Here is a 24,299-nt window from a genome sequence, read left to right on the forward strand (position 1 = left end):
CCAAGTTTCTGATCTGAAGCCTAGAAATAGAAAATGAGTGAGATAAGCTGAAGAGAAGCACCACCAACATGGAGCTGGGAATCTAAAGGGTCACACACACACACAAACAAAAATATATATTTATGTGCATGTGTTCAGTTCATGTATATATAAAAATACATTCAGTATGTATTTTTGGGAAATAATTACATGTATATACACATTCATATATTTTAGATTTATAAATATAAACTTGTGTAATGTATAAAAGTTTGTATTTATAAATACACACAAATATACAACTTACACACTCACACTATCTAAACAAAAACTTTTATTTCGGATGCAATTAATCATTTATCAAAACTAATATTTATATTTAATGGATTTAAATGGTAACTTTAAAAAAAAAAAAACAAATGGCACTACAAATACTACTTTTATGTCTGGAAGAAATAAACCAAAATTTGGTTTTCGGAAATTCCGCAGAAAACGTTTTACATCCACCGAATATCATCGCTGATCAAAGTAGACGCTAAGAAACAAATATTTGTAGGCGATTGAAGCAAAAAAAAAACATTACGTATTTGGATGCAAATTGAATTTATTTGTAAAAATACAGTAAGAGAAAAAGTAAAGACATCTACTCCGAAAAACCCTTCAAACAAAACAAACCAATCACGAGTGCAGCAGCAGCCCCCTCCGCACAGTAATGACAAATGTGAAAGATACAGCCAACAAGGAGAAAGTAACAGCCAACTCCATCAGGCACTTAGACAGAAGAGATGTGGAGTGCATTGATTAAAACACAAGTTTAAAATGAAGAACAAAGAGGGGTTTTACAATGAGCCTATAGGTATTCTAGCCATTAAAACAACGCCAGCGATAAGTTAAAACCAATACATTCTACATGTTCAGTGAACATAATATATTTCACAAACACATGTACATACAGGTCACATTATTGTTCTGGATATCATATAGATAACACACACACACACACAAAGCCTAGTAATGATCACCTACGATTATCACATCAAGACTTTTCTAGTGGTCTCTAGAGCCGTTATGTCTGGGCCGTCCAGAAGCCCTTTGTGCGTGCATAAGTTCAGCTCATGGTTTCAAATCGTCTACATCGGGCGGTCTTTGTCCTTCTCTAAACAGACATATACAATCATCTTTACAAATTCGGACTTAAAATACCAATTTAGTGTCTTTCAAAAGAAACGGAACGGTTTAAATTGATGCAAAACGAATAGCTGTCTGTCCTCTTGCTAGTAAGAACGGAAATCATGACGCGTGTTCTCCAGTTAGACAAACAAAAAAAAGCAGCTAAGTGAACGAACATTTACATTGAAATGATTACGTGCTGAAGCCTTATCCTTCTCAACCGCCTGATTTCTTAGCACCATTCCCGCAATATTAATGTTAATAAAAGTTAAAAGTCGTAGGAAAATAACATTTTAGGAGATAGAAAAAGCAAGACGGGTTTATAAAAAAGGAACAAAAAAAAAAAAAAACAATGAAATCTACAGATTGGATCAGTAACTATTGCAAGGAGAACATATTTGCTTGTTGCCTAAAGTATGCTTATATATGGCTTATCATACTTGTGCTTAGGTTTAAGGACGATTTCTAGTGCTACAAATTGTGCTGTATGGATATTCAAGCAAGCGAGTAAGGACATATGGAAAGACTGCATATATTTAATAAGTGGTTTCTGTTTAGAAAGGTTGTTATTGTAGAATAACACCCGTCTATTTAGTCCACACACAAACACTTGAGATGAGAGGTTATAGACATGAAACCTGCATCAGACCGTTTAGACGATCACCGGCGCCCAGTCCCGCTGAGTGCGTCCGTACTGTCCATGAAAAAACAGGGCAGAGGTTAGAGCAGTGTAACAACGCAACGAAAGGAACATCAATCATTCAAGGGCTAATTGAAACACGTCTCCACCTGGATGTCAGTAAGCTCCTTGTGGAATCTCTTAGCAAGGTCTGGACCGTTCTTCATTGTGGGAATTTGGTAAGTCTAAAATATATATAAACATATAACATGAACTGCATTTGCAATAAATATGCATCGTTTATTACACTTGAAAGATACGATTTGCATGGGAGAAGCGAAGTGTGCATTTCCTGCTTACCTGTCCTTTGTAGAGCAGACTTCCAACCGGACACACCACGCATGCAGTGCCCGAACCAAACACCTCCAGAATCCGCCCGTCATCTAAAGCGCCTATCAGCTCCTTCAATAAAACTCGGCGCTCTGTCACTTTAAAGTCCCCCTAAAAAAAAAAAAAAAAAAAAAAAAGGCCCTTACAAACAGTACTATGCCAAAAGTATGATAATGGAATGTTGGTATTTGATATGCAGCAGTTTTTGTATTCATATACCATAGTATTTTTCATAGCATTACGTGGTATTAAAAAAAGAATGCCATAGTGCTAGAATGGCACATGTCCTAAAAAGTCTCGGTTATATGCCAATTACTTGAACACTGCAAAACCATGTTTGTACAGTAATGCGTTTTAAAGAACATACGAAGGTGAGAGCTGTTCTCGTTCTTGTTTCTCACCCATTCTCTGGCAAGGTCCAGCAACGACTGCCTTGTGACTCCTGGAAGAATGACTCCATCCAGCGGAGGGGTGACCAGCTCTTTCTCTACAATGTCAGCAAATACATTAAGATGCATTCAAATTTATCACCAGCAGAGGGAGGCCATTATTCTTCATGGAAAACCAAATGGCTAAAAATGTCAACATCACGAATCACGCACACTGCAGACGCCGTTTACTTGACTTAACCTTGCTATTTTGAGAGTGAGAAAAGGAGTAGAAGCAATATATAAATATATATTAGGACTTTTTTTTCTTCTTGTCAGGGTTTCCATGAGTTTTGTATGAGTTACAAACTATTTATGTTTAGTCGATTAAATATAGTAGAGAAAAACTACTGCATGATTGAGATTTCTATTTCAATTTTAAAAATGACCTTTCGTGCAGTGTGTAACACCGCTCTGAGTGAATGAAGACATCCTGCAGTTTTAAATCTGAAAGTGCACCGTGTATAAAGTTATTTTCTCTCAAAAGAAAACGTGTCAACAAAAAGCACTTAAAGCGATGTTTTTTTACAAATGTAAAATTCTGTCAATAAACAGACCTCCGTTTATCAGACAAATTAAGATATTTTTGAAGAAATCGAAGAGCTACAGCAACCAATAAGTTCAAGGCCCACAAAGATAATAAAGACTTTATTAAAATAGTCCATGTGACATTAGTGGTTTATCCTTACTCTTGTGAACGCACATTGACAAAAAGTGCACAAAAAGTATTCTCACGGCTTCATAAAATTAAAATTAATGATGTCTTTGCTACCTGGGCCTTGAATGTGGTAGTTGCATTGCTGTCTATTAACTAAAAATATCTTAATTTGTGTTTTAGAGACGAACAAACGTCTTATGAGTTTGGCATGACGTAAGACTTTTAAGTGTCTTTGTTGTCACATACAGATGACTTTTGGAGTAGCCCGGTACCTGTGATATTCGGCTACAATATTTTGCAACGAAACGCACCCAGTTTTAATTTTTTTTGTAACCAGTAAAGTGCCAACAGTGCAATGTGTACCTTTAAATAAGCACGTTTTGGGTAGTAAAGTACACATTTACAACTACAAGCACATGTTAAGAGTGCAGAGGTCTCTAGAAGCTATTCTCCCTCTCACCTCCATTCTCTGTGGTCCAGTAGATGAAGAGATTCATGGTTCCAACCTCAGTGATCTCTTCATTCTCCCCGTACAACCAAAGGACCTGCTGGCACTTCTGCTTGGCCGCTTCACTCTGAACAGCAATTGTCGGCCCATAGTTACTAAGAAACATTAAAACCACAAACTGAGATGCATTCAGGCCACAAAACACGCGATTACATTCAAACTACATATTGAAAAGGAAGAGGTCTACAACAAAGAGATCTGATAATCTGAACACCAAGCGCAGGCTTTGCCGAAATGGACCTTAAATGCCTAATGGGACAGTAAGATAAGGACTGATAAGAGAGGTGAGTAGAGACAGATAGAGCACATAAACAGAAACCAGAGGGTCAGCAGACTGCAAAGAATTTACAGCCATCCCAAGCTGCAACTTGTCCATGAGCAGCCTACTGCGGCCTGTTCAAGCTGAAGTATTTCTCTGAATAACCTGAAAGTGAAAAGCCAAATCCAAAACTCCCAAGTGCAATAACAATGGTGAAAAAAAATCTTTTGCAATTCATGACCACGCCATAAGAAAAAAGATGCATCACTATCCTGCAACAATGAGAAATTGAAAAGTGGAATTTCTTACCAAAAAAAAAGCCTCGCTTCTTTCATTTAATACACTTACGGAAAATATAGGAGAACTTTGAAGGTCATGGTTTTCATTAAATGTTTTTTTTTTTATTTCTGTTTGTTTTTCCACCAAACACTACTGTATATCCCCAGAACAATTGGAATACGTTTCATACGATAATTCTGTGACATGTTTGTTGCTCTTTTTTTTTTGGATGCTAGCCACTACTGCCAATATGAGAGCAGGACTTTTTTTAATTCTCCTTTTGTATTCCGAAAAAGAAAGAAGGGCATACACCATTAGAACAACACCAGAATGAGTAAATTCATTTTTACATTTTTTTGTGAAATAATTTAAAAAAAAATGTACCTTCCCATCTTATATTCTCCGACACCGCCCCTCCAGGCCCGGACGTATTGAGGATCTGCCAGCAATGCCACTGGACTAAAGCCTCCAGTTGAAAAATAAGGTCCAACGGGCCCGACGATGACAAAGAGCAAAGCATGACCCGCTCGAGAGACACCTAGAGAAGGCTGCCAAAAGCCAAAAACAAAAAACACCCACCATTAAAGATAAAGACCAAAAACATTCAGAAATGATATCTTAATATTGAAAGTTTCTTACTTCAGTTCCTATGAATGTTGGTCTGATGTACAGGCTCGCGTCTGTGGAGTAAGGAACCCATTCTTGGTCGATCTCAATCAGCTTACTGATACACTTTATCAGTTCGCCCTTATCAAACAACTAAGAGAGAGACAGAGAGACAATCTGCTGATGGAGATGGGAGAGGATATGGCACACAGTACGGCTAAGTGCAAATGTGATAATATCATGGAGCATTAGTCAATAAGCTGAAGTAATGCCTCTCGGAGTAAGATAAAGACTAACAGGCAGACAGCTCCTCTCTGTGCTCCGGTACATGCGCTCCATATTCAGCATAGGCCTGAAGAGACGGATATGGTTATCTACTCCTCGGAAAGCCTTCATGCCCTCAAATAGCTGAGAAGAAAACATCATAAAATAAAAAATAAATAAATATGAATGAATAAATATAAAGGAAAGATAGATTTTTTTTTTTGTAGCCTTAAACATTAGTAAAGCCCTACAGTTCAAAATGGATCATAACCTATATTAAGACAAGGTCAAATAACTGCAGAACATTCATGGGAATACATACTGCAGAAGTACAAATACTCAGCCTCGACAAGCTTACCAAAGCAGTTTGTGAAACAAAATGCAGCAAATATATTATATTCATAATACATTTAAACAGAAATATTACTGCATTTTCTAATTTAATGCATTTTACAATGTTACATGATCTTATAATGGCAGTCATTGCTCAAGTCTTCAGTGTCACATGATCCTTCAGAAATCATTATAATATGTTGATTTAGGGCTCAAAGTTTTTTTTTATATTTGAAAAAATAAATAAAAACCATACTGACCCCAATCTTCAGAGAGGTATTGCATATAACATCATTGTGAGCTGCATAATTAACTGTATATTTATCAAGATTATTTAATGCAATATTAAATCATTTTACAAGAAGTAAACGATTTAGACATATAATCAGCTTACACAAAAATAATTAAAAGCTATTTTTTTTAAATTAATGATTGCAATAAATGATCATGGTTAAAAATGCAGACGTTTGATTTCTACGTTTTCACAGTTCGTTGTGGCAGAGCATTTACAATCTAACAGAACTTTTGGTAAAAACTTAAAATATAAATAAATATAAATAAAAAGGGTACTTGGAGTCATGAGGCTCACACACACATTACCTCTATAGAGTAATGCAGGGCTGAGGAAGCAGGGTGAAGGGACAGATTCTGGAAGGGCTTGATCTGAGGTGCCTGCCATCCTCCTGCTTCAGACCAGCTGACTGTCAGCATGTGGTCTGTAAACTGCTTGCCGAACACAAGGGTTGAGGGGTCCGGCTTTGGACTCGGTACGGATTTCCTCTCTATGGTAAGATCTGCAGCCTGACACAAACAACCGGGGAGAGAGAGACAGAGAAAGAGGGAGAGAAAACGAAAAGACAGAGAGGGGCGGGGAGTAAAGCGGGCACGTGGAGAGAGGTTTATTCATTATAATTGATTGCACATGCATTTTAAAAATTAATCTGGATTCGTCATGCCAGTCAAGCTCTTATGGAAATTGAAGTAAATTAAATTGTGGTGAGAAGAGAGGGAAAAAAAAAAAAAAAAAAAAAAAAGGTTGCAAGAAAGCAAAAGCACAAAGAAAAGAGACGTCAGAACCCACAAGGCGACACCGTGACCTGCTTAACACTTCAGAAAATGCAACTCAGGGTGAGCCGGAAATCATGAACTTGTGATCGTGAACTCTGAGTGAAACAAACACACAATCACAAGACCTGAGGCCCAGAATGACTTGTGGTGGCATGGAAATTAAAGTAGTCCATAAACCTGGCACAACAGGTTTGTTTCAGTACCTTGAAGGAGGAGCTGACGAACCGCAACGACCCACACGACAGGGAGAGAGGCTGAAGAAAGCGCCCATTCAGGACCTTAAAACACAGATACAGAGCGTGACTTCAGCCGCTTCCTTTCATGGCTCAATCAGACACGGAGCATGTTGACAGCTGTTGTTCAGCCCTCGTGAGATGTGAAGGTTGAGCATGCACCAGCAGTATAAACCTGCGTTTGTGCACACAGTAAAGGGGCTTTTAATAGCTAAAAAATCCCCGAGTCAACAAGCAAAGCGAACGCGTGTTTGCCATTTTACTGTAAGACACACAAATCCTACTTATATTACTGTTTTCTTTCCGCTTTTTTTAATGAGATATTTGTTTACATAATAAATAATGGAGCAGGGCTACAAGATAGCTCTTTCGGGTGACCTCAAACTCTGCATACTTTGGCAGGCTAAAGTGTCTTATAGCAAGATGTTTCACCATTATTACTGAAAAACTAACTAGCATATCTTACTGCAACTAGTATTGTTTTAATTACAAGCAAGAAACCCAATATACTGGCATAGTATATTTATTTACTTTAAATAATATAGTATTCATTCACTCATCTCTTTGGTACCATTTTTTTTTTCTTCACTAGTATTAGGACTCTACGATGTAACTAACTTTTAAATCTCACTATTTACAAAGGATTTTTACATAGGGCTGGTCTGAATTTTCTGAAATTGAAACATTAATACGAATGTGAAAACATTTAAAATTAAAATTTCAACATTAAAATCTAGTAAGAGTAAACTTAGATTTGGTAGCATGTAACTAAGGACTGGTTTTATAGGCTTAGACTAGATCAGGATCAGGCCATGGTTCGGTTTGGACAATTAAGTCATTTTTATAAACACGCCTTAAAAAAAATTCATCTTAAGACAACACAAATTGCACAGACATGTTTAAAGAACACGTTTCTCTCAACCGAAACAGCTCAGATTTACAGTTTAGTCTTGGGCTAGGCTTAAACCTCGTCTGTGAAACCAGGGGTGTAAGTACTAGCCCCTCATAAGGAGGAACAAGTAAAACAAGAATAGCAATAAAGTAGATTACATACTAGTCAGAAGAAGGCCTAGGTAATTAATACAGACACACCTATTGATTACATTTGCAAATTATAACCAGTAAAAGTGAAATAGTTACTGATTAGCAAAGCAATATTGACTCCACTACAAAAAAACCAGTGATCGCTATTACTACAATTATATAAATGCTGTACATTCTGCTAATCAATTTAGAAATATCAATAGCAGTTTCTTAAGAAAGCGCTAGCAACGTTAAACATTATTTGCGTATTTATGAGCGATTGTTAACACGGCTTGCCATAGTCGCGTCCACACGGAAATACGTGGAAAGCTGAGCTCTCATTCATTACGCGTTCATCCGCGTTTTTGCGATTTACGGACAGATTTGGACACGAGCAGCAATTTAGCGTGAGAAACAAAACGAACGACCCTCTGATGTTTCATGCACGTCAAACCCATCTCTTAAAAACACGCGTCCCGCTCATGTGACCGTTGAAACTTGCGTGCTGTGGATTTGCATCGACGATGACCCGCAGTTAAAAGCCGCCAAATCGGGTTCCGTTAAATACTCCAGATAGGGTGTTGTTAATTATTGACAGAAGAATTTGGAGATGTGGTGGGGGGGAGATAAGCGAAATGATCTTTGAACTCACCGTCCTGATCGCTGCCATCGCTGCTGTGCTGAGATGAACGGTAAACTAGTCCGAGTGGGAGCAACAGCCTGGGACTCTCTGCGTTCCGGATTGGACCCCTTAGAAAACAGCGGCAAAGTGCTCAGGGTTTGAATCCCTCCAGGGTTCTTAATTAATTAATTAAGCACATTCGCACTGATTTCGACACAGTTCAGTGAGCTATGTTCATCAGAAGGCTTGTTTGAAATATGCTAAATGTTATTATTCACCAGGATATAGCCTTAATAAGCCGGATACTGCCGACTTCAGGCTTTCTAAACGATGAGGACGTTTTTATTATTATTATTATTTCTGAGCACTTATTTCTGCGATAAGCTTAATAAAAAGGTGTCGATTACATCATCATCATATTTACGATTTTTATATGAATGGTGAAAGTCATTCATGTTCATCAAAGGGTTAATAGTAAGCCGCGGGTGGGAGTGACGGGTCTCTCGCTTCTGATTGGATAAGCAAGTAAGGGGTCAAATCTACGCAATCGGCGGGGTTAAACAAGGTTATGAGGAAACGTTGCATTCATTGGCCAGTGTGTGAGGCGTTGGTCCGATCCGGATAAATGATTGGCTTTTGGGCATTTGAAGAAATATGTTCTGTGTCAATACCTTTAGCTGATGATGTGATGAAAATAGAAATAGACTGTCACCTGTGTTGGCCACTATTGTAAACACTGGCTTTTAGATTGCACAGAAGCCTAGTTACCATCTGCATATTAAATTGAATTGGGTTTTCTTTCTTCATATTTAATTTTCTGTCTTAAACTCTTAAATCTATGTTAGGCAATCTTACCAAACCAGTAACAATCTGATTGTTATTTACTTGCATATAATGCAATGCATTTCCAATGCTCTCAATCTCCGTTCCCATTCGACCAATTAGCTGTTGAGTACAAATATGTTGCTATAATACATTCAGCAGAACACTACTAATGATTTAGCCTTATTAACACCTACTTGAGCATTTTCTCCCCCTTTAATAGTGGCAGCCGCGTCTTCTGTTTGGCCGGCAAGCTCCTCCCATAAAGACGTCATTATATTGCTCAGAGAGATGCAATGCATTTCCAACTGTTTAATATTGTTAAGGTCCAACCACGACATTCTATACATTACAACAAAAGACTATGCACGTACAATTTGTATGTTTATTTCACAATAATCCCCATTACTGGCACTGGCCAAGCTAAAGATGTTCTGACATACTTTTTCTAGATAATATTAGGGAAAATAACGACAACAGCGTAAATTAGGCTTTTTAATTTCTACAAATGATACAAATACAATGTATGAGGCAAATCACAACCCGTCGAAAGTCATTCAAGATGTGAAAAATCACTACATCACAATTAAAATTGGATTACTGTGTAACAAATAGTCCAGGGAATGTTTACATGTAAACACCAGTACGTCTTTGCACATTCATGGTACTGTAATTCACAGTGCAGGTCCCTTTTAATCACATTATAGTTAGCTAATATTTGCATTAAAATATTAAGAACCCAGCATTCAGATTGACTAAGATTTTCCCAAAATTACTATTAGATATACAAATAAATGCAGTTGGCTTAAAATTGAACAGTTATTGCACCATTTACATGATCATGAGGCGGCATGAAAGTGCGAAATGGCAAGTCGAAGAAAAACAATTTGTAATTGCCTAGAACTTCGGTAAATTTGATTGTCTAAATTAAACTTAGTTCAAATGAAAGCTGTGCCGATCATTTCGCACAATGATTTAAAACAGATTGCAAAGTCTGCAAATAAGTTTCCCTGAAAAGCAGCATGAAACAAGCTGTTTGAGATGAGGAATGAAGCCGTGTTATCATTTCGTGGGCTTTTCCATCGCTGTCCTGTTATAGAATTTGGCTTTTGAAGCCGTAGTTCAGTTCAGCCCCTCCGCTCAGAAACAAATCTATCCCAGTACAGAAAGTGGCATCAGCTGCCAAGAAGAGGGCAGCTAACCCGCTCTCAATCTCCGTTCCCATTCGACCAATTAGCTGTTGAGTACAAATATGTTGCTATAATACATTCAGCAGAACACTACTAATGATTTAGCCTTATTAACACCTACCTGAGCATTTTCTCCCCCTTTAATAGTGGCAGCCGCGTCTTCTGTTTGGCCGGCAAGCTCCTCCCATAAAGGCGTCATTATATTGCTCGGAGAGATGCTATAGAAGAGTTTGAATGTTAATAAACACTGGATCTGAAATAGAGAAAATCCTAAATACGTAGTTTAGATGTCAGGGGGATTGGGTGTAATGCCACTCACCAGTTCACCCTCACTCTATAGCGACTCTCATCCACGGCCATTGCTTTAGTCATGGAGGTGATCGCCCCCTTGCGCACACATGTGAGTATTACCGTTACACACAGCTTGCAAGATGACCAAGTAAAGCATTCAGGACAAGCAGAGAAACTCACCTTGGTTGCCACATAGGGAGCTGCATCTCTCTGACCTATTGAGGCGACGAGGCTGGCCAAATTGATGATGTTTCCTTGTGTTTTACGCAGATACGGAAGCGCATACTGGATGAAAAGAGGTTAACAAAAAAAATCGTTTGGCACAAGTAAAGAGAAGTTTTGTTTTTTTTTAATTTACATCACTTCCTTACCTTTGAAGTAAGGAAGTAACTGATAACGTTCAGATTAAGCAGGTCTCTGAATTCGTCCGCAGTGGTTTCATCTGTGGTCTTGTGAGGGGGGTCTGATAGGGGATTTACATTTATTACATTATATTTACAGAATATAATTTTTTTTATTACTATTTTTTATATAATGCATTTATATATGCATTTTTTAAATATAAATATGCGTTTCTCCAAATAAATCCAAATGACCCTAAAATTAAAAAGCGAACAGATTAAAAAGCACAACAAATAACAAGGGTGAAAAAAAAAACCCCGACTTACGCCACCCAGCGTTGTTCACCAGACAGTCTATTTGTCCAAATCTCTCCGTCGTCACATTGATTAATCGCTTCGAGATGAAAAATGACATTACATTTAATGAAACTATACATATACGACACATTTGTATGGAAAAAAAGGTCATTACGCATAATGTCAATGGAGCTACATCGTAAAAAAAAACTATTTTTAAAAGCCTAACCCACAAAACAGCACAAAAAAAACGTTTATGCGTTATTTTTTTATATTTCTAATCTCACGGAAATCTTTTCAAAACGGAACAAAATAAAATAAATACATTTTTTTATTATTATTATTTATTAGTTATTAATTGTTACGCTCATTCTATGCACTTCCTCTGCATTATGTATTCGCTCTCATGTAAATACATCTTTAATAAGAAGATAATAAATACCTTGATGTCGTCCTCTTTTGTCACGTCACATGACACAAACGTGCACGACCCCGGTCCTTCCTTATTCAGCGCAGACTCGAGAGACTGACCAGCAGACAGCTCAGCTGACGAGCGTAAAAAAAAGAGAGAAATAGCATTTTTTTTTTTGGCGAAAGAGACGAATAAGTTCATTAAAAGTGTTTAAATCAATCACGTACTCTCTTGCGCGCAGAACACAACCTTGGCTCCATTTTGCACTGCAAAGCAGACACAAAATTAATTTCGCGAACTCTCCTTTTGCGTTCGATTAAAGATAAACATCACAAACCCTTACCGAACACTTTAACGATGCCCCTTCCGATGCCTTTAGTGCCCCCAGTAACGATGGCAACTTTGTTGACATAACGCTGAGCACAAGCCATGCTACTTAAAACGTTCACTTATTCAGCAGATGTAAATAATGTCAGGTTTCTGCATAGGCTGACACTCGAGTAAGCAGTTTCTAACGTGCTGAAATCATCTGATAGAGAAGTAGTAACCGATGTCATGTGTGTGTGTGTGTGTGTGTGTCAACTGATCGCTTCCTGGACGAATCGATATTTTGAAGCTATTTTAGCAAACTTGATAAACCGGTTCGCCGAGTCCGAATGAATCGTCTGTAATATGATCCTGTTCCGGTTTCCCCAGCTCTGCCCAACTCGACGGCGCTGCTCCGGCAGGTGCTCTAAACTCCTAAACTCCGGCGGACTGAACTGAGAACAGACTCCCGTCGGACATCACGCCTGATGCAGAACCGCTGTAGATAACTGAGCATGCGCGCTGGAGCGCGTGAGGTTCGCAAAGCAGCTGTATTTTGTAACACGCTTTTTTTTTTTGAACACGAACGCTATCGATATAAATATTTCTACAAGAATATCAGAGTAAATATTATTGCACGTACATTAGCAGTAAAGTAGCGATACTAGAGGCATGCGTGAATCAGGGACTTGAATGAGGAAACGAAATGCAAGTTTATTTGGGTCCTCGTGAATTCTGCTATAGGGTGAGTTGCTTAATAATAGTTTATTTACTTTATATGCGCGTTAGGCTTGTAAAACATCCGATTTTACATATAATTGCATGCATTTTTTACTATTAGTCCAGAGGTGAATAACATGTCGACTTTACGCCACCCAGCGTTGTTTACAGACATGCAAGAACATAATAATACAATAATAAATTATTTATTAATAAATTATTTTAAAGCAATAATTATTATTATATAAATAAAATAGCACGAAAATACCATAACTTTTATAATAATGATTTCAATTTTAATATGGAAACCTTTTTAGATATGGAATAAAATGTTGAAATAAAATGTTGAAATCTATTTAATTTTTATACTACTACTATAATAATTAATAATAATTATTATTAGAATGATGACATTTATACTTACAGTCATTTAGTTATTTAATCCAAATGAAGACAATAGAAGCAAAAAACACAAAAGAGCAACAAGATGCAAGCTAGCCTAACACAATATGCATAGCAAGTTTTTTATTTTTATTTTTAAAGAAAACAAGTAGATGGAATATAGAAAAAAGAAATTTAGTGGATTAAAAAAAAAAGTAAATAGAATGCTAGAATAGAATAGAAAGCATTTGTAAATAAAATATTTGTACATTGCACTTTTTAACATTGATTTATTTTTATTTGTTAAACACGTTTGTTAAAAAGTTAAAAAGAGAACCAGTTAGCATTGGGGGGAAAATTCCCATAGCGTCAACAGAACCAAAATTGGTACTTGTAGTTTTTAGATAGATAGATAGATAGATAGATAGATAGATAGATAGATAGATAGATAGATAGATAGATATGTGCGTGTTTATATAAAAGAGATAAAATGAGAGAGACAGGCATTTTAAGGTGGTGCTGGTGTGAAGATGTTTGGGACAGTGAGCTGATGAGGGGACGAGGGGCTCTGGATTGAATTTCAGCATGACAGCATTCCCTAGCGCTGCAGTGAGCGTGAGAGGGAGTGAAGACAGTGACCTACAAACAGGTTTAAGTATCTGTACTGCACTGACCAAGGAGAGGACAAAGTTTGTGGGTTCAGGGTACAGGAGAAAACACCTCCTGTTGGACTCACAGGGTAAAGCGTCTGGCAGAAAGAGGGGACAGTAGATACACAGCTCATGGTGTGGTCCAGGTAGAGAAGAAACACGGATAGTGTGGGGTAACTATTCTGGATTTACGAAAACTAGTGGCAGAGGGTAAGTGGAGGGACCGTGCGTTTTCTCAGAAACGTTTCAGAGAGCCAAAAGTCTATTTTCCGGATACCAGATTTTTGGGAGATATTTACTTGCAAGGGATTGTGATGTTATTGTTTACAATTTTCACCCTTTAACTTCACTTAAGCCATGTTTTATACTTTAGGCCACAGGTTGTTTTGCTGTCTTCATAAAAGCCGTCTCTGTTAGCAGGGACAGTTGTATAGTCATTTTTATTATTGTTATTTTATTTATTTATATTTTTGTTTGAAATTTATGTAGTCTTATTCTCTGGGTGAGGGTCAAAGTGGTAATGGATCTGTCTGCGGGAGTCAACACAGGGTTCGGATAGACTACATGAAATGTTTGTATGTGATTTCATGGAACAGCAGAAGTTTCTGCAGAAGAATTTAAGTATGGATTACATAACTGGAACCGGACTGTATATATTTACCTAGTCTTGATGAGAGTTTTTTTTTATTTATCATTACACATTACACAATTAAACATCCTATTACTTAATATTCTAAAAAGTATTCTGTATTATAAATTTGCTTTTAGTTCAATACATATTAAAATTGTATCACACATGACATGTATGTGTGCATATATATTGGATTATTCAAGAAAGTACTATTTCTTTCTACTTAAAAAAGTCACTTGTATAAATTTTGACATTAAGTTTACATAGATAGATAGACAGCAAAGTTGTTTGCAATTTAATAGCAAACAAGATGTACACAATAATTATGGAATGATATAATGCTGAAATATATACATAATATTTATGTATGTTAATAATAAATTTAATTAAATATTAGACACACAATGGCAAATAAGTGCAAAAATAATTAGCACTTTTAACAAAATTTTTAATCTTTTCTTAATATTTAATAAAAATTCACTAAATATATTTAAATAATCAGAAAATGAATTAACAAGAAGCTTCAGGTGATATTGGAATGACCATTTCTGTTAGTGTTATATCAGATTAACGCCATTTATAGCTTACTACAAACCTTTGATTCCTGGGTTAATGTTTGGCTGAAATGACTGTGTTTCTACCCAATATATCAGACTGAGCGCACAAGAAAGAAGAAGAAGAAGAGATGGACAAAGGAGGAGGAGGAGAATCGGATGGGGGAACGGAGGTCAAAAAACAAGCAGAGGAAGAGATCAGCGAAAGCGACAAGAAGCTCAAGGACCAGCGAAACAAAGCAGAAAAGGGTGACAAAGAGAAGGGTGAAAGGAAGAGAGAGAATCGCAGATCCGGCTCAATGTGGAGAGGAGGCTGGGCACTGTCCGAACGACTGGCCATCAACGTGTCAGGCATGCGCTACGAGACACAGATTCGAACCCTGGCCCAGTTCCCCGACTCTCTGCTCGGAGACCCTCAGCGCCGCCTGCGCTACTTCGACCCTCTCCGCAACGAGATCTTCCTGGACCGCAATCGATTCTGCTTCGATGCCATCCTGTACTTCTATCAGTCCGGGGGGCGGCTGCGGCGGCCTGCCAATGTGCCTCTGGATGTCTTCATGGATGAACTGCGCTTTTATGAGCTGGGAGAGGATATCATGGCTCGCTTCAAAGAGGACGAGGGCTTCCCCAAGGAGGAGCCTCGACCCCTGCCAGACAACGAGATCCAGCGCAAGCTGTGGATGCTCTTTGAGCACCCCGAGTCCTCCGGGGGAGCCCGCATCATCGCCATCATCAGCGTGATGGTGATCGTGGTCTCTATCCTCATCTTCTGTTTGGAGACGCTGCCTGACTTCAGAGTGGAGAAGGAGCAGAGAGAGGTGAGGAGGCCAATGATACCGTTTCTGACTCAACGGTACACAGATTTACACTACAGTGTGACACACATAAAGTTGATATTTCCATACAAAAAGTGCAAGATTTATTATAGTACGCTTACTGCACAAATCACAAAATATGACCAACAACCTCAAGCAAACAGTAATAAGAAAGAATGTTAGAATGGACAGATAGGTACCTGAGCATACAGTATAAAGATGAATGAGCATAATTTACATCAAATTTGTTAGTATTGATATATTACTCAAAGTCAGTTCACACAGATCTCTTTTCTAAGAGAGTTATTAAGAATGCATGTTACTGATTATATTGTGAGTAATGCAAACATTGGTATCTATCTATATAGTTTTTTTGGATTTCATGAATTCAAATCAAAATTTCATATCTTGATCTTCTGGTTAAACTAACTGCTTGTCTCTGGCGATGTACTTCTCCAGTTATTAAAGAGATACGTCACCTGAAAATTACCCCATGATTTACTGACCCTCAAACTAACCTGCGTGTATATTGCTTTCAGATGAATTTCCTGGCTCTTCCGAGCTTTATAATGGCAGTAAATGGCGGTCAAGATTTGAAGTGCACGAATAAAGTGCATGAATCCATCACGAAAAGGCTTCAGGGGGTTAAAAAAGGCTTCCTGTAGTGAACTGTTCCGCTTTAGTTAGAAGAATATCCGTATTTTACACTTTATAAACTGGAACCTCTAACTTCCGCTAACTGTTGTACTGCAAGGTAATTATAATACAACTGATTTTACTCAACTGAAAGAAGAAAGTCAAAAAAGACGGCTTGAGGGTGAGTAGTTCATTGGGTAATTTTCATTTTTGGGTGCACTATCCCTTTAAGTTCCAACAGAAAGTTGGCTTCTATTTGAGCTGTGCTTTAATCATCACTACACTGTTAACACTGGAGACCTTTTTGCTAATCTGACTGCACCTTTTCAAATGTTCTCAAGCTATATGTCATCCAAAATATAATGAAAACGAAAAATGTACAAGTGTCTCCGGAAAGACCCAAAAAAAAAGGAAAGCATATCCAGGCTGGCAATCTTATCCAAAATGCATATTTAATTTCTTTCAAATGTAACAACGACGTTTAATGCTAAACGTTTTAGACAGAGGCTTCCTTACGAACTACAGGCTTATACAGATTTGTCTACGCCTTTCATATCACACATAATAATCTGGTAACTTTAAAAGTGTGAGAAGGTGCGTTTAAAAAGGGAGAAAAAGAAAGCGCAGATGAAAAGTTCAGGAGCAGTGTAGGGTTATTGCTGAGATTATTTTAGACGTGTCGTTAAATCTGATACACAGATTGGGATCAGAGACCCTGGGGGGGTTGGAAAACAGTCAAGTGACGTGTCCGTGGAGAGATGCAGGCGGCGTACGCAGATAGAAAAAAAGAGAAAGAGATGAGAAATGACAAGATGACAGGTGACAGTATGAAAGAGCGCCCGGGCTTGATCGAGTGAGGGAAAACAGAGAGATGCAGGGTGGGATAGGAGCAAGGAGGGAAAGTTAGTAAAGAGTATCATATTAGTTTCCCAGCAGCGACCCAACTGCTTCGGCACAAGACCGCAACCTCAACACGCTGCCAAAGCAGCTCAGTAATTCTGCATGGATCAGACAGTCAACCACAAGTAAACTAAAGCGGGTGAGAGAGAGAGAGAGATTGTACATTCTCGAGTTTCACCTTAGAGATCTGAGGCCTTATTTTTAGAGTAAGGACAACCCTTAGAGCATATTAACACAGATACAGAAGCTTGTATTAATAAACAGACCCCCTCGAAGGCTGAAATAGGAATGGAAACACACTTTCACAACATCTTATGATGACTTTAGCAAAATCTAAATTGGCACTACGATAGGGAACACCCGAGAAGAGATCACACACACACCACACGTGCATACAAACCCGCATCTCACGTGTCTTATTTCCTGCTATTCATAAATATGTTTTCCACGCAAACACATGCTTAGCTTTGAGTTATATGATTGGATATTTAAGCAAGGCTATATGCGTTTATGGATACATATTTGAAAATGCCCCTGCTCTGGTTACCTCTTGCATACTTATGTAGTTTGTGCTCGTGTACACATTAGGCTAAGTCATTTTTTATGGAGTCAGAGTGATAAAGAGCAAAAATGACTGGCCTTTGAGTGAAAGGTCATGTACTGTGACCCTAAAAGTAGAACGGGACATTCAGCTTCACTCAAGAAGTGGGTGTCAATTGTGCATACAGTTTCAGTCAGGCACTAACACATTTGGTTTTATTAGAAGTATCAGAAATGATCTTTCTATTATTAAGATACCATGCAACGCTTTATGCCCTCCAGTGGTTAAAAAACAAACTGCATGCATCTGACAGAGAAAAGTTTCGGCTCATGGATGTGATTCGGGGCAAATCTACATTGAATAAACTAAAATAAACATTAAAATCTAAAAACAGGTGTCCCCATATAATGTTGTCTTGACTTTTGCAAACACTGAGTTTTTTTAACATACATTTTCACTGCATTACATTTCACTGCACATTGTGATAATTGCTAGTCTGACAAATTCACGTTACTGTTACATATTTACATGGCCATCGATCTGTTCAATAAAACAGGCCTACCTGGTGAGATTAAAAAAATCACTGGGTTGGTTTTTAAGCCTTTCAAAACTGCGTTGCTTTCACATTTGTCTCTGCCTCTGTCACAGGTTTAAGAATCGTTCACACCCACACCAAAAGCGTTAAGGGAGAGATAACACGTTTTCTCTCTCTTTTTACAGCCAATGTCAAAATAATCTTGAGTACAGTAGTATTGCATCTTTCAAATGCCAAAGGAGACGTTAGTTTTATCAGATTCATAAAGCATATATATATATATACAGTGATTTTTAAGTTTAAGTGCGATGAAATTTATTTTAAAACGTAATAAAAAAACCCCTAAGCATTTTCAACATTCTATACATTCCTATAATCTGGTCAAAATGGGAAGGATGAAGGTTAAAATCTCAGAATAGGCCTCAACAATTACTTTAACTGCGTTTAGTATGTTTTTCAATGCCATGTTTTGTATCCCATTTCTGCATCAAATTTCTTATCCTTTCCCTGTCTCTTCCAGCAAATGGCATACCAGGCTTTTCTTGCCGGAAACAACACCTCGCACATCCCGACGTCCTCTCCCTTTCAGGATCCATTCTTCCTGGTGGAGACCATGTGCATCTGCTGGTTCTCGTTTGAGCTGGTGATGCGGTTCACCTGCTCTCCCAGCAAGATGTCCTTCTTCAAGGACGTGATGAACATCATAGACTTCTTCGCCATTATTCCCTACTTCGTAACGCTTGGCACAGAGCTGGCCAAGTCCAAGGGCGCGACGCCATCTATGTCCCTGGCGATCGTCAGGGTCATCCGCCTGGTTCGAGTCTTCAGGATCTTCAAGCTGTCTCGCCACTCCAAGGGTCTCCAGATCCTGGGCCAGACGCTGAAGGCCAGCTTGAGGGAGCTGGCGCTGCTCATCTTCTTTCTCTTCATTGGAGTCATCCTGTTCTCCTCAGCCGTGTACTTTGCCGAGGTGGACAACCCGGAAACGGCATTTACCAGCATCCCGGAAGCCTTCTGGTGGGCTGTGGTCTCTATGACGACGGTGGGGTACGGCGACATGTACCCGGTGACGGTGGGCGGGAAGCTGGTGGGCTCCATGTGCGCCATCGCCGGCGTGCTCACTATCTCGCTCCCCGTACCCGTCATCGTTTCCAACTTCAGCTACTTCTACCACCGCGAAATGGAGTGTGAGGACAACCAGGAATACACACACGTCAGCACCTCCCTCTGGGAGGAGGAAGAAGGTGGGGAAGGTGGGGAAGAAGGTGAAGAAGGCGAGGAAGGGCCTGGGGAACAGGGAGACCGCGTTCCTCTCGAAGGAGGCACGGCCTACAGGGGGATCTGCGCCCCTCTTAACGGGACTCTCCTGGCTGGGCTTTGCGCAGGACAGACAGGAGTGCAAAGTGTAGGGAGCGTTTACCCATTGGTCACCCAAGTCTGAGAGACTGGAGATCAAGTAGAGATGAAAGAACGAGAGATGGAGGCTGTCCTGTACCGTGTTTTAAGGTGCACTGCCTCACTGTGACTCACTAAGCATATGTGGATGACAAGAGGGAATAAATGCAAGAAGCAGAAAGAGATGGTACAAAATGCAGATGCAATATCCAAAGGAATATGACTTTCTATCTTTAACACATCTTTAAACCGCTTTCCTGATGTTTTCCGGAACTTTTTTTGGCATCTCACTGAGCTTTAAATCACTGAATGTATTTATTTGAGAAGCTGTCCAGAGTGCGGCATCTCAGCGCGTTCGGAAAAATAGATGAGGATGAGCCGAGCTGTGTTGTGCAATAAAAGCGTTTGCACCTTTGCTTTAAAGATCTTACTGAAATGTTGACGTAATATCGGACTCATTCGTAGGAAGAAGTGCCATGCGGTGTCATTTAAATGTCATGTGTTTTGTCACCCGTGCTGCAGCCATGAATGTGCCAGGGATTTGTGTGTGCCGATGAATGGATAAAGTCTTAAGCATCATTCATCCGGAACAGTTTTGTGTTACTGCTGTTCGGACATTGTTCAAATGCTGTGAATGATAGATGTGTTTGTGTGTTTGCGTGCTCAAAGGCTTTTTAGGAGAATATGTGCAGTAATATACGACGTGTGAACTGTGTAACGCTGAGCCATGTTTGTGTACTATTTATTAAAATTTTTAATCACACAAAAATCATACTGACTCGGCGTACTACAAAAAGAACAAGCAAACTGAAAGCAAAATCCTCTCCAGCCGAACTTTAATATTTCAATCAACAGTTGTACAATGTTTAATATAACAATATCACTTAAATTAATTTAAATAATTGTAGACCATAGCAAATAAATAAATAAATTCAAATAAATACAGTTTTACGCAAAGACAAATACAGTAACAAAACATTTTAAACTTTGCAGTCCAGTGATAATGTAAAGCATGCCTCCATAAAGAATGTCCTCCAGTCCTCATTTCCTAGTATGCAGACTGGGACTGAAGACAGTCTGAATATGTGACTGACCAATTCCTAGTAGGTCGTCAGAGTCCAGGTTTATGTCTTTAATATACTGTTTCAGCTCCGGAATCTGGCTGTCCTCTCCTTTCCCCACCATTGCCAACTGAGTATTCATAACAGGAAGGAACCGATAAAGTGGAGCACCGTGTTTCTGCCCAGAGAGTAGCGACACAGGACCCTTAGTGTGTGGAGAAAGGAAGAAAGAATATCCATCTGCCATCAGCAATTCCTGAAAGGTACAGTCTCCTTCAGTGTAATGTGGCTGAAAAAGAAAACAAAACTCAGTACCTAAAGGTGAAATTTATGTAACAGCTTACCTAATGTTTACAGCAGAATATGGCGAAAACCCTGTCATATCAGTTCCATACTTAATAAATAATGAAATACAGGATTAAAAAAACATATATATAAAAATGAAATAAAATGAAAATCAACTCCAACATCCAACAAGGAAAACTAATTATTAATTGTAAAAACATTATTTATAAATACTATTTATTATTATTTCTATTTTTTTAGAAATGTATTATTTATACATTTTTAAATGTATCATAAATGCACAATTTTTAAATATGTTTTTTAAAGTTTCCTATGCTCACCAAGGCTGCATTTATTTGATCAAAATGTACTTATGTAACGTATTTAAAAATATTTTATTATTTAAAGCCTTCAGTGTTTCTTGATCCTTCAGAAATCATTTTAATATACTGATTTTCTGCTAAAAACTGTTAAATGTTGAAATCAGCATGATATATATATTTGTCTTTACCATCGATTTATATACATTTAATGCTAAATAAAAGTACTAATTTCTTAAGAAAGACAGCTGTACTTTAACTAATACCCGAAATATCTAGCTATATTAAAATTACATCAAATATTAATTATATTAAATATATTTTATATTTTGCTTGTACAATTTTTAAAATAGTAAATGCTAGTATCCATTTTATGTATACACTTCTCTGTTATTCTATAGTTTTATTTATTTGGTGTCAGATTATAATGCTCTATCAGATGTTTCAAATTAGTAAAGAAGTTTGAATGTTCAGACCTGTCCTTTCAAGTTGTCTTTATCATCCACGCAGAGGAAGAGAGATGTAGCCACGCTCTGGATGACCGTCTCGCCCGCTTTCACTGAAAGCAGCTTCATCACACCTGCAGATCATTCACACACACACACACACACACGTCACCTTTGGACAACCACTGCCACCACAAAACATTTTCATAACATCAACCGAAATAACAAGGTATTGTTATTATTTGCATAACCCGTTATCACAGATATTATGAATTATTATCTTTTCTGATAAGGTATTTGTCCTTGAAGGACATTCTGAGAAGTAAGGCCATAACGAGGGTTACTTAAAGATTACAATAGTAAACGGTGCTCTTTAACTCGTGTTTGCAGCAGTTGCTTACAGCTGCGGTTCTTTTCAGGAGACCCTTTAACGGAGCCGTCAGGTTTGATTTCAAGGAACATCCCGTGCCTTCTGTTATCTAAGATGGACAAAAACACACACATGAACACGCTTATTTGCCATCACCTCAAGCCGGTCTTTGCTCTTAAAGAACAAAACACAGTACAACTGCAGTGCGAAACGAATGCCCCGAAACAAAAGGCATAAAGTTTTATTGATTGAACAGCTGATTCTAGATGTCAGCCATGTTGACAAGAGAAAGTAGCACATGTCACAGTTACCCACATCCAGCAGACCCTAACATCTAAACATCGCAGCATTTGCAACTACTGCAACGGGTTAAAGGTTAAGATTACCTGTGTAGAGCAAGCGTTCCCTGACTTGCGTGCTAAACGGCAGAAGCACGTTCTGTACAGGAACATACATACACCAACGAAGAGGAGGAAACAGAGCAAAAAAAAAGAAAAAACGGGTAAAAAGCATGATTGAGAGAGCCGAGCAGGTGGCCATCAACACAAATGGATGGTCTCCAAAAGTAAAAATACGCTCAAAAATAAAATATCTCCAATGATAAACTTTAAAACTGACTTGAATGTGAACGATAAATAAAAACTAAGAGGCTAACTCCAGTTTATGTAAAAAAAAAATCCAAAAAACTTGAATGGTGATGTCTCCAAGACCTCCAGATGCAAAGATGGTCTACACAGAAGACATGTCCCCGTAAACTTGTATTTATACTGTACGCATGAGAGAGCGACAGAGAATCCATGAGTCATTCAAGTACGAAAAGGAAAAATGATAACAAACTTGTTTTCAGGAAATGAAGGAGGATAAACTGATGGTAAATCTCACATGGCTATGCCAGCCATATGCCTTTGATCTCAGAGGACAGGGGACCCCCCGACTTCTGCCCCGAGAGGAAAACATATAGTATATAAGTTTGCATATCGCAGATTGATCATTGTTTATTTAGTGTAAAGGGTTTTGGTTAATTCCCAGTATTAAGAGGAAATGGGAGTGGATGTGACAGTTTAAACTGAACAGATAAGAGGTCATAAAAGCACTTAAAGGGGGTTTTGTGCTCACCTGTGCATTCTCACTTAGGACAGGACAGGACTGGACGCGAGGACGCAGGACACTACCGTCCCGTCAGCTAGAGAGGGCAGTGTGGTGAAACTTTTTAATGAAAAAGTTCAAGTGTGCATGTCTTATCTGAACAAAAGTTAGCAGGAACACGCCAACCCGGGTCTGTCAATAATTGTTAGTTCCCTGTGAATGATTAAAGACTATAAAGCCTGAGGTGTAATTAAACAGCTGGACTCCATCAACTGTTTGGCCGATGTCTTTTATCAATCGCTAAAGAATCACCTCATTCCTCCAGTAGTCATCTTAATACAGCTCCTTTAAGCGCCTCTGTGACGTCCAGGGTCCCCACAATTACGTCAGTGTCCCTTGTAATCATCTGTCTCTTGCCTCGTTTTTGTCCCGGGAAGAATGAGCAGGATTGACGTCTTTCTGGCCATCTGCTGCTCCCTCCCATCCTTTGCTTTCTCTCTCGCTCTTCTTTGAGCGGATTAAGTGTTTTGATGTCTTTGTCTCATCATTGCGGGGGGAAATTTTGACTCTGCGTGCATGAAGGGATTTCGTTCGCCCACCGGTATTAATGCGAGAGCGAGACGGGATTTAGACATGCCTCGTGTTGACATCGACTCTCACACAAGAGGCATTAAAGGACAAAGCACTCAATGAGTTAAATAAATTGTTACGGTTTTATTACGCACATCATAGACAGCAGCTAATTTCACGGGGGAAACGAATCGAAGTCTATCGGACATGATAAATACATGAGTACATCATGAATAACAAGCTACATTTTACTAGTTCGAGTGCAACACTAGACAATAAACATAACCCATAATAGCAAATGACAA

At 38.5% G+C, this 24,299-nt stretch overlaps 3 protein-coding genes across 5 annotated transcripts; 1 reads left to right on the forward strand and 2 right to left on the reverse strand.

Moving 5' to 3' along the window:
• Nucleotides 1–565: 565 nt before the first annotated feature.
• bcat2 (branched chain amino-acid transaminase 2, mitochondrial) lies at nucleotides 566–12,595 on the reverse strand. Of its 2 annotated transcripts, XM_043229819.1 has the most exons (18): nucleotides 12,136–12,595; nucleotides 12,020–12,058; nucleotides 11,823–11,926; nucleotides 11,411–11,477; nucleotides 11,114–11,205; nucleotides 10,923–11,027; nucleotides 10,771–10,838; nucleotides 10,573–10,669; nucleotides 6,765–6,839; nucleotides 6,094–6,294; nucleotides 5,194–5,304; nucleotides 4,930–5,049; nucleotides 4,675–4,838; nucleotides 3,705–3,847; nucleotides 2,560–2,645; nucleotides 2,129–2,269; nucleotides 1,939–2,013; nucleotides 566–1,843 (listed from the first exon to the last, which is right to left on the reverse strand). In XM_043229819.1, the coding sequence occupies exons 1-18, from the start codon at nucleotides 12,221–12,223 to the stop codon at nucleotides 1,802–1,804; spliced, it is 1,818 nt and encodes a 605-aa protein (XP_043085754.1). In that variant the 5' UTR covers nucleotides 12,224–12,595; the 3' UTR covers nucleotides 566–1,801. The 2 variants fall into 2 exon arrangements, with proteins under 2 accessions (XP_043085754.1, XP_043085748.1); XM_043229813.1 differs by lacking the exons at nucleotides 10,573–10,669; nucleotides 10,771–10,838; nucleotides 10,923–11,027; ... (3 more) ...; nucleotides 12,020–12,058; nucleotides 12,136–12,595 and adding an exon at nucleotides 8,470–8,834.
• Nucleotides 12,596–12,704: 109 nt separating this feature from the next.
• kcna7 (potassium voltage-gated channel, shaker-related subfamily, member 7) lies at nucleotides 12,705–20,625 on the forward strand. 2 transcript variants are annotated; one of them, XM_043229804.1, is made up of 3 exons: nucleotides 12,705–12,843; nucleotides 15,134–15,852; nucleotides 18,982–20,625. In XM_043229804.1, exons 2-3 carry the CDS (start codon nucleotides 15,166–15,168, stop codon nucleotides 19,900–19,902), a joined length of 1,608 nt encoding a protein of 535 aa, XP_043085739.1. In that variant the 5' UTR covers nucleotides 12,705–12,843; nucleotides 15,134–15,165; the 3' UTR covers nucleotides 19,903–20,625. The 2 variants fall into 2 exon arrangements, with proteins under 2 accessions (XP_043085739.1, XP_043085729.1); XM_043229794.1 differs by lacking the exon at nucleotides 12,705–12,843 and adding an exon at nucleotides 13,850–14,059.
• A 125-nt stretch (nucleotides 20,626–20,750) lies between these two features.
• On the reverse strand, nucleotides 20,751–24,034 carry fgf21 (fibroblast growth factor 21). The gene is made up of 4 exons (XM_043229824.1): nucleotides 22,725–24,034; nucleotides 22,370–22,447; nucleotides 21,999–22,102; nucleotides 20,751–21,206 (listed from the first exon to the last, which is right to left on the reverse strand). Exons 1-4 carry the CDS (start codon nucleotides 22,876–22,878, stop codon nucleotides 20,898–20,900), a joined length of 645 nt encoding a protein of 214 aa, XP_043085759.1. The 5' UTR covers nucleotides 22,879–24,034; the 3' UTR covers nucleotides 20,751–20,897.
• Nucleotides 24,035–24,299: the final 265 nt, after the last annotated feature.

The sequence above is a fragment of the Puntigrus tetrazona genome, chromosome 3 (genome assembly GCF_018831695.1).
Source record: "Puntigrus tetrazona isolate hp1 chromosome 3, ASM1883169v1, whole genome shotgun sequence".
Classification (NCBI taxonomy): Eukaryota; Metazoa; Chordata; class Actinopteri; order Cypriniformes; family Cyprinidae; genus Puntigrus; species Puntigrus tetrazona.

Coding starts and splice junctions, on each gene's coding strand:
- fgf21 (XM_043229824.1), bottom strand. CDS start 22,878: ATGGCCACCTGCTCGGCTCTCTCAATCATGCTTTTTACCCGTTTTTTC. Junction 22,448..22,724: donor GGAACGCTTGCTCTACACAG/GTAATCTTAACC, acceptor TGTCCATCTTAG/ATAACAGAAGGCACGGGATG. Junction 22,103..22,369: donor TCCTGAAAAGAACCGCAGCT/GTAAGCAACTGC, acceptor AATGATCTGCAG/GTGTGATGAAGCTGCTTTCA.
- bcat2 (XM_043229819.1), bottom strand. CDS start 12,223: ATGGCTTGTGCTCAGCGTTATGTCAACAAAGTTGCCATCGTTACTGGG. Junction 2,014..2,128: donor GTCTGCTCTACAAAGGACAG/GTAAGCAGGAAA, acceptor TATATATTTTAG/ACTTACCAAATTCCCACAAT. Junction 1,844..1,938: donor AGGAGCTTACTGACATCCAG/GTGGAGACGTGT, acceptor TTTCATGGACAG/TACGGACGCACTCAGCGGGA.
- kcna7 (XM_043229804.1), top strand. CDS start 15,166: ATGGACAAAGGAGGAGGAGGAGAATCGGATGGGGGAACGGAGGTCAAA. Junction 15,853..18,981: donor TGGAGAAGGAGCAGAGAGAG/GTGAGGAGGCCA, acceptor TGTCTCTTCCAG/CAAATGGCATACCAGGCTTT.